Below are 12,400 nucleotides of genomic sequence, written 5' to 3' on the forward strand. Positions count from 1 at the left end.
ACACTAACGATGATGCACAATTATTTTTCCATTAAAGAAATAAAGATGGGAGAATATGTGTCTACAGTAGAAACCTGTGGAATAGCATGAAAGCTATGGAACGGTGTTACTTGTAGAATTTTAAGAATGAAAACACCTTGGAAAGGACCCCTTTTTTAAAAAAAAATAAAGATTTGGATGAAAAAATATAAGAAGTACAAATTCAGTGTTAAAGTTCATATTGGTACATTGGTACATATCTTACATTATGTAAGAGCCCTAGTGGCACGGTGGTTAGAATGCAGTATTGCAGTATAATTCATTGCTCACTGCCAGGAGTTCGATCCTGACTGGCTCATGGTTGACTCAGCCTTCCATCCCTCCTGGGTCAGTAAAATGAGGACCCAGATGGTTGGGGGCAATATGCTGACTTTGTAAACCACTTAGAGAGGGGGCTGTACAACACTATGAAGTGGTATATAAGTCTAAGTGTTATTGCTATTGCTATTATTTACCTCTGTATTAGCTTTCATTATTATTTTACTCAAAATGCCTGCTACGAAAACAATTCAGTTCAACTGAGAAAAGGCTACATTCTGAAACTCAAAAAAATGAGACAATTTTTTCATTGTAATAATGTAATATACAAAGTCTACTGTAATTGACATAACTTTTTTTGGGGGGGATATTTCGTTTTTCATGGGGGAAACGCCAAGAGCATGCTCAAGAAAACCAGCTTCTCAATTCACTTTTCAGGCAGAAATATTAAACAAAAGAGATAAGCTAAGAATTGAATTATTGACAAAAAGTCACAGCAAAGTTAAACCCACTTTATTATTTGCAGCCCGAGGTAAGTATAGGACTACCAAATGACAAATTATTATGATGTAATTGGATTACTTCAGCCCCTGGGACACTGATGTTCTGCAATATACAGTACTATCATATTGTTAGAAGAATTTTGCATATTGCACAGTATGTCAGAAATCAACAGAATAATAGAAAACAGTTATTATAGAGACCAGAAGACTTGATCTATATTTCAAGGAATCCAGGGATTCCTTGAATATGTTACAAAAGTTTAGGTCAACAGTTCAGAAGTGGAAGTTCTCTTGCTGATGTGAACCAATCAAAACAGAGGTTACACCATTCCTAGCAACAAATTAATCAATGTCTCCCAGAAAAATCTCTAAAAATCATCCAATCCCCAACCCAAGACAAAATTGAATACAGACTATGAATACTGCAAGGGAATTCCCACTTTTGAATCATGGAAGCGAGGAATCCTTACTGGGATGTAAGCTGAAATGTCTGCAAAAATCTTTTATAACTTTAACTCCTGAACACTGGAGAAGCCATTTACTAATTACGTACAGTTGGATCACCTGTTCATGTTCTAACCTTCTCCTATGTTATATATCAACAGACAAGTGTGTATACTTAGCAAATAATTTTATTTTGTTGATAGCAGTGGCATGGTCATTATAGTTGGTAAATGGGAAGTATACCCTATATTGTAAAATTTTAGTAAGTTTTTGTGTTGACTCCATAGCAGATGCACAGTTTAGATGACAGAAACACCTTCAGAAGGTAGGGATTATAGAGATGAATAAGATATTAGATGGGTTACATGCATATTACAGTGAGTGTGTAACAACTATTTATAATCTCCAAATATACAGTATGGAACAACATCAAAAATGCATCTTTATTCTTGACCAAGAATACAGCAGTTTCCACAATTCTACTTACTGACTATAGTTCTCTGTATTTTAGAAAGAATTATACTGTAACTGAATGTCATTCTGTGCAACACAGTGACTTTTCTTAAAGTACATGGTTGCTTGAACACATATAATACTGCCCTGGAATTACTTAATAATGGGAAGCATCCTGTACAATATCACATTATTGTGGCCAGCTTACAATATAAAGTAATAAAGCTGACATCCTTCATGAAACCATCACTGAAGCTGGAACATAATTTAATATCTTTAGATACTCAATTTGTCCCTTTAAAAGGAATAATGCCACAGTTATTTCACATGCAAGCTATTTTCAAAAATGCTATTCAAATGCTTGACTGATCTGTGGGCTTATAGTGAGATCTGCTTCAAGCTAGGTAATTGTATGAATTACTATGAAACTGTATTGTTACAGTTCTCTTTACCATGCGTCTCTTCTTACTTTTCCTTTTTCCTTTCACAATGAGGTCATCTCTCACCTTTTGATGCTTCTGAAAATAGAAGAAGTGTTCCGGCATGCCATGCTGCAGGAAAGCATGGAGCCTTCCATGGTGCTTGACAGAACCATGTTCAATTTGTATTGTTCTACCACATGGTTAGATCAAGCACAAAGGAAAATCCCATTAACAGGCAGAGTCAGTGTTAAGCAGCCGCCAAAGAAAGAAGAGCGTTGAGAGGAAGTAGCATGGAGAAGCACAAGCTGGAGATTTCATTGTGAGCTGGCTGTCCATTTCTCCCATGTATAAAGGAGCTGAAGTTCAAGAAGTCAAATTTATTGCTACAAAGGCAAAAAAATAAATTTGTATTGTACAGTGAGTGTAGAACAACTACTTCTGGACACTTTTGTGGGTGAAAGTGTTACAAATTATACTGAAAGTCTTCCAGCTGACGGTTAATGCTGAAGAATAAGGGCAGATTGTAAACATGATCTGTAACATCATTAACCAGATTACAGTGCATGTAGAGAGTATTTATGGAATAGTGTTATTCCTTTAAGTGAGCTTTTTGCTTTTGAGTTGCAATGCTTAGAAAACAACTTCCCTCTAATAAAACCAAGGCATTTAAAATAAGGGTATAATCAACATGTGATTATACATTCCTCCATATCCCATTCAAAATTTTCAGCTTTTTTATAGGAACTAATACATTAGGAATATTAGGAATATTTTTGAAAATAGTTAAAATAGGCAAGTATGTATACGTACTACGTATTTAACCGTTAGTACTTCATGATTTTGTCTATAAGATAACAAAGCTCTGTGCTTTAGTTCAGGGCTCCCCAAACTTGGAAACTTTAAGACCTGTGGGCTTCAACTCCCAGAATTTCCCAGCCAGCATTATTGGCTGAGTAATTCTGAGAGTTGAAATCCACAATGCTTAAAATTGCCAAGCTTAGAGACCCCTGCTGTCTAGATTTAGACAGGAGTCTGCATATACTATTCTCTGGATTTAACAACGACATTGTCAATAAGCACAATAAAGCTCCCATTGATTCATATTTCATCGCTATTAAAAAAAACCTGTTATGGTGCCGGCTCCAAAGAATTTGCTTTGATTTACAGAGTATCATTAACATGGAGACTTCCACAATTATACTGTACTGGAATCCAGATGACTGTATCCAAACACCATGGTAAAAAGTAACATTTATTGCAGCATAATTACATCTCTGTCTGCTCCCTCCCAAGCGGGACCCTCCAATTTAAGTGAGGAGTGTGTTTGGTTTAGAGAAATCTCTTGTTAGAAGCAGTATCAGGAAACCATAAGAACTGTTATCTAAAGAAAGTCCCAATTAATTTATGTGAATCCGAACAGGGATGCTGTTTATTTTCACCTAGAGTGTTGTAGATGGCAGAAGCTTTCTACATAAGCACACACAGGAAACTAAGAATGCATGCATTTGGCATAAGGAACAGAGGCCTAACAGAGAAATATTGTAAAGCTGGGTGACTGCGTGTGAACTGTAACTCTGACCTATTTTCCTCATGTTGAAAAGGATCCCAAAATGGGTGTATATTACAGGTTTTAAATGATCTAACTAGTTATTAAGCCTCCCTGTGGAAAGGTTGATAACTGTAGCTCTAACAGTCCTTAAAAGCAATGGCAATTTAATTAGTATAAAAGCAATATAATTTTGGAGAATACATATTTCTCAGATTTAAGAAATCCTGATTTCACAATGCCCCCACCTCCAAAAAAAGAACATTACAACATAAAGTAAATGTATGTTTGGAACAAATTACTAAAAGTGCACTTTTTAAAAAAAAGAAAAAAAGCATTATGTTTATTTATTAATTAGCAGTTTTCCAAGGAGACAGATTTATCTTTAACTGAATTTTTCATGGTAATTTTGGAAGTTTGAAAAGCTTGTAGAGAAAGAGAAAAGCACTAATGTTTCTGTGTGTGTGTCTGTGGCTGCTCATCTCTTATGCTAACAGTTAAAAATAGAATAAAAACAGTAAAAACAAGTTTAAAAACAAGAACAATATAAAATAACACAGCAGCATAAAATCACAGCAAAGCCAATACCCAAAAAATGGGCTCAGTCATACTGTACTATCAAGGTCACAGCTCGCATTGTCCAGTTTTCAATGCTTTGTGAAGACTAAGTTATGAGTAGAATTTGTTACACCGGAGACTTGTTTTTTACTGTCGTCTTCCATTAGGCAACAAATATACAAGAAGGTTTTATTCTGTGAAGAAGTTCATAACAGCCTGTGCATTTGACACATTGGATCTGTAGCCTATGGTGTTTGAAAACAGTAATCACCACTCTTCAAATGCTCTGAATTCAAGTGGAGATGCAATATATTCTAAAGACATGCTCTTTTATAAAAATATTGATGACAGTAAATTACAACAAAGTGTCACTAAAAGTATAAGCATTCTTAGAATTATATCACTGCTATCTACACTGTGAATTATTGTGAAGTAGCATCTGACATACAGATTATTGGCAGATGTCTAATTGTCCTTCCATTGTTTGCTGCATTGACATCGATAAACTCTCTGACATAGGAACAGCTAAACAAAACAGCCAAATGGAACAAGGAGACAAATGCCGAAATACTTAGGACATAGATTTAGAACTTCTAATGAGAAACAAATTCTTATTGTTACAGGAGGAGAAAGGAAAGCTTCAGTGACTGTTTCCTTTAAACTTCCTTTCCTCAAGCATAAAAATCACAGAAATGAACAAATTAGCCATTCATTAGCCAAAATGAAACAAGAAAGGATGAGAAAGAAAACTCTAAGAGGAAACAGTTTTCTGAGAATGGCTGAAAAATCTTTGTAACATTTGTGGCATCACTGTAGAACTGTGCACCAATCAAGGTACAGTTAAAATTCTATGAGAATGTGAGATTATCATTGGACAAGTAAACCTTGCTGGATTCCTTTTGCTGATTGCTTAAGAAACAAAACTATATGGTGGTTACCTTAATCAAAAGGTACCAAGCACATAGGCCTGTTGAGATAATTCGGTGGTGAAATAGAACTGCCATGTTGCACTAAATGCTTGGTTGCTATCAGACAAGTACAGCTGATGGAGATGACATCCATATCTTTTTATGACTCCTACGGAAAACTGTAGAATTGTTTAACTTGAAAGTACAGACATTCAACTGAAATTCTACAGGAACTTTGTCGCTCCTATAATTGTTCAAGCATAGAGATTGAAATCCATCCTATTAAACTTAATAATTTGGAGATAAAGGCAAATGAGGTCAGTTTCCAACATAGCATCAGGCAATGTGATCATTTTACTTCATACCAGTTTTATTTTGAAATGAATGAATCACTAAAATGTGTAATCTTAAGATTCTCTCACCTGGCTAACTTCTCTCCCCAAATCTGCACAAAACAAGCCTTTGCTAACATGAATTCAATATGAAGTTTAATGTATTGTGTGTTTGTGTACATCTAACACTTTTGGAAGATATGCATGAATTCTGAAAGAGCAATATAGACAATTTAACCTCAAAAATAAATCTTGGCATTCCAATTAATAACGGTTAAGACAATGTGCTCTCAGCATCTACATTTGTTTTGCAACCAATTATGTCTGTTAAAGAGAAAACAACACTTTTCACTTTAAGTTATGCAAAGTTAAATGTGCTCATCTAACAAAAGAGCAACATATCAGAAAATGGAATTCTTGTTTTCCCTTACTCAATTCACTCTTTTACTCATTCCCAATCATGAAGAAGCAAGAATATAAATCCAAGTTAGTTATTTTAAAAATTAAATTCAGAAGAGTTTTTGTTCAAAATAATGTATAGCTTCCAAGCATGACTTTGAAATTTTGTTCTCAGCTATTATGTTCATGGTTATCTAAAGAAATGGAATGAAATCAGTATCATTAAAAGTCATCTCTTAGCTCCAATTGCCCTTGATATTGAAATTTTATTTTCTGTTCAGTCTCTGGAACTGAAAGTAGCATAAGCAATTGAATTTACAATAAATCAGCTGATTAAGATCTTTCTCAGAATACTGATTTTAGATTTAAATTTATAGAAAAAATGAATATATTCCTGTTACTTTCTATAAAGTAAGATTTATTTCAAAGCAAAGTTTAGCAACCAAACAATGCTTTTTACCAACAGAGGGAGGTATTTTTGTACTGTGCTAAGAATTATAAATTTTAATCGCTTGGAAACCCAAGCCTAAATAAATAAATAAATAAATAAATAAATAAATAAATAAATAAATAAATAAATGAATGAATGAATGAATGAATGAATGAATGAATGAATGAATGAATGAATAATCACCCAGCCATTCACCCCTTGCTGTATTTAGTTCCTCGGTAAATAGGTAGGAACACAGAATACAATTAAAATAGTAGCAATAATGATACTAAAAGCTCAATATAGTATAGATGATAAAATGTTTATGTACAGACTGCACTTAAATACAATATTCCATCAGCGAAGTTCAGTCTGTGATACAGCACTTTTACTGCCTTTCCTTCCTTACAGTTTTCTGTTTCATTTTCAACTGCTACAAAAATAAAAAAAAAACTGAACTGATATAATGAACACATAAACAAAGCAGAAAAAATAATTATTCTTTATTTGTTATTCCTGCATATTATAAAGTTCATTTCTTCATATTATAAAGTTCATTCTCATAATGCTGAGAAAAATCCTATGAAATGGCAGAAGTCAGAACATAATTCCCTGGATCAAAGATCTTTTCACCAACAAATCACTGCTAGAAACAATCCCACATGAACATTGCAACCACAGCTCTAATTTCCTGACTTATAATATATTGATAAAGGACAATTTATGAATTATTGAGGAGAAGCAGCACACAAGAAATGTGCTTTTGTATGGTGACAATTTTGTCAGGAAATTTAAATGCAACACATCATGGTCCCGTTTTTTAAGATGAAAAAGACAACTATATTATTTTAGTATTTAAGTATGTTACGATTATACATCAATGATAGTAATTTGTTCTACTTAGTCCCATTAATGAATTTCAACAATATTTCAACAATAGCAACCTGGATGCGATTAATATTTTGAGTCCATATAAAATCATCACACCATACAAATATTACAGCAATACACTTCTTGTCACACAAAAAGTCTTTGCTTTCTCCACCTTGTATAACCTTCACATCCTTCCAGATCTACATTAAAATACCCCTCTACCCTTGAGAGCAGATTGATGATGAGAGGGAGGGACAGTAGGAAAGTTAACAATCTTATTCATTGTCATCTTCTAGTGGAAGGATCAAACTCACAATATTTTAATCTCTCTCTCTTTGTGTGTTTGTGTGTGTGTGTGAGAGAGAGAGAGAGTGTGTGTGAGTGTGTGTGTGTGTGTGTAAATACTGCATCATCTAATTCAGGTACTTTGGCAACATTAAAATTAATAGATTAAAATTAAGGTTGATCAGACTATTTTTACTATAGTTTATCATGGCATGGAATGGAATTATCAGATAACTGATGGAAGTATTTTTTTTTACTGTCATTGTCTTCCTACACATTTAACAGTTTGTGAACCCAGATTTGCAAGGTTTTTAGTCCACCAAATCCACATAGACTATCCATTTACCGGTAATTTTTAAACATCAAAAGACCAAAACCAGATGTGTTAAGGAAACTGAAGTGGACTATCACTCTAGCTTTAGTCTTTTGTTTTTCTTCTTTTTTCCCAGGGTAACCTTACATTTTAATGTATTTTTTTCCATATTTTAATTTACTATTGTGTTTTACTTTTATTATAGTGCGGATGTTATGGGTTCCCATCTCATCTTATATTTTTAAAATGCACAGTGTTAACAATAATCTCCTCTGCTCTTCAAAGAGCTATATTGATCCTTGTTCTAAGTCTTGTTCTTTGAGTGATTCACAGAAAAGCATCCCCGACTAAGCTTTTATTTGGTTAGCAAGATTTTAAAAAATGAAGTAAGAAACTTCTATGAATTTGGCCAAAACATATCTGAATTATTTTACTATTTTTTTTAAAAAAATGGATATCCAGGATCTTGTGTTATCACCCTTCTTTGAAGGCAGGGTCCAAGGCTGCATTCTTTTAAAAGACAAAACCTAGTTTATAACCAAATAGCCAAATAAACCAAAATGAAAGGTAGAGGTTTCTCTCTCGTTTAATGCACAAAGTAACTAGATTTTCTGAAGGACTAATCCAATTTCTCAAATTTAATTTTAGAGAGATGCTACATAATATCCATTATACCAAACACTGTCCCACAGATTGGATTAGTAGGCTCCCTGGACCTGCTTATTTCTGAACTCAAAGTGCAGCACAGCCTGGATAAATGAATTACCTGAGCAACGGAACTTCTTGCTCTTGATCTGGCTGATTCGTTTGTTGGCAAGACGACGCGGACTACTGCATCGAGCTCCGCTGGTTTCTATTGGATTATCCTGTAGGTAATCAGCCAGCCACTTCAAATGGCAGTCGCACACAAATGGATTTTGAGCTAAATGCCTGCAAGAGGGATGGGATGTTTAACCAGAAATGACCTGTGACACTGTACTCCATCATTGTTTTTACAAATACACAACTGAAGAGCAGAGTAATTGAATCAGCTTCCAATACACTGGGTCTGGCAGAAGCTGGATGGAGTTAAGACTTGTATGTGGGGGGGAGATATTCTGTGAGCCATCTTTTTTGTTTTTTTAGCTTGTTAAGTCAGCAGTGAGCCTTATCTAGAAGGAAACAAATTAATATAATAAAGTCTCTTTTTAAAGGGCATAGACCTATTGTCTACAAAAACTGGCCATCATACATTACATTCAATTAATCTATTTAGAAGAAACAGATTTAAACTATTTTTTTTTTGTGGTCACAAAATTAACACTTTCTAGAGGTTGTATTGTAAACTAGTATACTTCAGGACACTACAAAATATGTAGAAGAATCAAAGGTTTCTATCAATAGAGAAATTAAATTCTAATGTATTTTTGGATGATCTAAATCTTCAACAAATCAGTAAATTCTGTTACTTTTATTACTATTATTTCATTGTTTGGTCCAGACAAAAATTCTGGATTATTTATCAAAACAGGAATGTCTTTTTGGTAATTCTAAATCTATAGTAATTTTTATATAGAAACAAAACTACTTGTAAGATGGTTGTTAGTTATTTGCAGAAACTTTGGAAGTGTTAGAAGAGCTAATACTGATGCTATAATTAAGGCTTTTTTTAAAAAAAATACAATTTATAAAATTCAAATGAGACTAATTTAACTGAAGATTTTTAAAAAGTTTAATGTCTTTATTACAGCAAAAAATAAATTAATGGAGGAGGCGTTTATATATATGGCAGAGGTCCCCAACCTTTTGGGCACCAGTTAACAGTTCCATGGAGAGAGGTTTTTCCACGAACGAAAGGGGGTGTGGTTTTGTGTGCTCTCTGCATCCCACGGATGGGGCTTTGTTTGTCCAGCCCGGTTGCTGGCATGCCGCAGCCTGGTATTGGTCCATGGACCGGGATTTGGGGACCCCCCGATATATGGTATTGTAAGCTCTTCAGTGTAGGTTTGGTCAGGAAATAGACATGACAAGAAATAGTCTACTTATCTATAATAATAGAATATTGAAATTCTGCCAGCATTTCCTTTTCTCTTTGTTTTATATTAAAGAGAGTTAAGGAGGGACAATCTTTAATTCTTTCTCTTGCTTTCTAGTATTTCCAGGCTAAACATATATCTCACTAATGGTCACTACATAATTTTCCCAAGGTTGTATCTGTGTTATGCCACAGATATGAGTTTGACCATTATTATTCTACTTTAGTTTACTTTAATATCCACAAATGTGGAAAGTGTGGTTAGTTTAAAGTTGTGAAAATGCTTTTGAATTATAGACCAAATATGAGGAATATATTACTATACAGTGAACTACAGATTTGCTTTGTATGAGATATAACAAAACAAATTTATTCATTTTGAGTAAAAAGATATTGCTGCCCTAGATTTACAAATCTTGGCTTGATGACATGTTGACTCTCTACTTATGAATTTGTTATTTATTGATGTATTAGCAAGATAAATGTTACTTTGTTCAATCAAGGATTAATGCTGTATATTGTTTCTCTTTTGTTTTCTTTTTTCACACTAAAGCAATATACCGTAATAAAAATGGGATATAAACATAATTGGTTCAGGAAAAAAACCTTCTGTTTGATGATAAGTATTGATTAAACAACTAACTATAAACATTTAGAAATTATTCATGTTCCTTAACTTGAACTGTATAGTTATCTCCATGATGGGGTGTTTAATTATGGAGTGGAAAGATGCTACGCTACAAGGCATGAGTTATTATGGTAAGATAGTACCCATAAAATGGCTCATCACTTTGAGCAGTTATCATTTTGAGGAAGTTTCAAATGACAACCACTGATACAACTATTTTGTGGGAAGGTGTTGTAAGCCTAGATGGCTTTGGATACCAATTAATGGAAGGCACAATCACATAACATTTCAACAATTTAAGTCAATGAGAAGAAGAATGGAAAGCAGCAAATAATCCTAAAGACTTAACCTAGCTAGATTCTTCTAGTAATATTTTACCAAAACATTCTAATGGAACCAAGCAACCTAGGTTTTTTTTTCATTGTTTAAAAAATTTCAAAATCTTTCAGTGAATCCAAGAAACTGTCAAGAGGTGGTGCATATATCATGTAAAACTTAAACAATGTTGATCTTCTCTTAATCCTTGCATCTTGATACTTTCTTTAGTATAAAACATAATGAAAACAAATATGTATCAAAATGAAAAAATAATATTTTAACAGCTACATAATCAAAAAAGGTATGATAATGTGGTAGTATTACTTGGGGAGAAGAATCAAAATGAAATTAGATTATCTCTGAGAAACACATTTTTTATTAGAGAACGATTCTGAATATTTTACTTGCAGAAAGACATCAAGGAAATAATTCAAAGGAGATATAATCTCAGAGCAAGGCAAGGGACTGGGAAATCCACTTTTGAGATGGTGTAGCTAGCAGGAACAAGGAATCAAGGAGCAATGGTTTGACAAGATGTAACTTATCTGAATGTACCTACTGCTTATTTGAGTTTATTGCATACTTCATTCGCAATTCATACTATCATTCTCTGTGAAACTGGAACGTACCACACAGAGTAGTATAATCCAGTTAAATCTAATTAAGTCAATCTGCTGGAGAATCTATTTCTGTCAATATAATGTGGATGGTGAGTCTCCTTACCACTGAATTCTCTTTTGCCATATGTTATTAACATTATTGATAGAAGAGAATATTTTAGTTCAGGATTGAAGTGTGGGGTCCTTGGTGCTCTCTGAACTTGGTTGCTTTCTTGAACATGTTTCCTTACCAAATTAGGTAAAAGGGAGTGAAGTTGCTCTCTATTTTCTCTGTATACTGGTGGCTTCCCTGTCAGTATTGGTGTAAGTGTTCTTGATGGTTCCTCGATTAGGCTGTTGTTTACTGTTAGCTTGTCTGTCTGAACTGGTGCTGTAGTTCCTTGGTTGGGTTATTGTTTGCTACTTGATAGTTCATGTAGGACAGGGGTGTCAAACTCAATTTCATTGAGTGCCGCATCAGCATTGCGGTTGCCCTCAGGGGGCCGGGTGGGTATGGCCAGGGTGGGCATGGCCTACTGGGTGGGCGTGGCTAGAGTGTGTATGGCCTACTGGGTGGGCGTGGCCAGCTCTACATCGTTCGCATCAAGGGTGCCTATGGGACCCTGGGCAGGAGTGGGACAGATCTGAGGGTCTCTGGCAGAAGGAGGGTCTCTGGGCCAGGGCCAAGGCAGTGGGGGCCATTCCCTCACTGTTTCCAGGATGGCTTTGTGGGCCACATGAAACCACTTCGCGGGCCGGATCCAGCCCCCGGGCCTTGTGTTTGACATGTTTGATGTAGGATTAATCATGGAGTTAATCTCTGCTCATCTGGATGTTAATTGCTCATGAGGAGGTGTTTTAGGCTTTTTGTTTCCTTTTGATTGCCTCTAAAAGATTATCTAACTCTAACAACCAAGTTCAGAAAGCACAAAGGATTCCACAGTTCAACAGTATGTCTAGAAAAAATTAGACAGTTGAAGAGATTTGGGAAGACATGCAGGAAAGACAGAGGGGAAAAGATTGTCTTTGTGTGAGTGAACTTAACAATGTTGGATTTTGCCTAAGATGAGAAGATGTT

The 12,400-nt window shown here is 34.6% G+C and overlaps 1 protein-coding gene across 1 annotated transcript in view; it reads right to left on the bottom strand.

Annotated features, from left to right (window-relative positions):
- Nucleotides 1-12,400, bottom strand: part of SLIT3 (slit guidance ligand 3) — a gene marked incomplete at its 3' end in the record, with an annotated part of 569,754 nt that overhangs the window by 153,150 nt on the left and 404,204 nt on the right. The window contains exon 14 of the mRNA XM_081320704.1: nt 8,530-8,693. Within this exon, the coding sequence (XP_081176830.1) occupies nt 8,530-8,693 (164 nt within the window). The remainder of the gene's footprint in view (nt 1-8,529; nt 8,694-12,400) is intronic.

The sequence above is a fragment of the Vipera berus genome (genome assembly GCF_964194415.1).
Source record: "Vipera berus genome assembly, chromosome: 2".
Lineage (NCBI taxonomy): Eukaryota > Metazoa > Chordata > Lepidosauria > Squamata > Viperidae > Vipera > Vipera berus.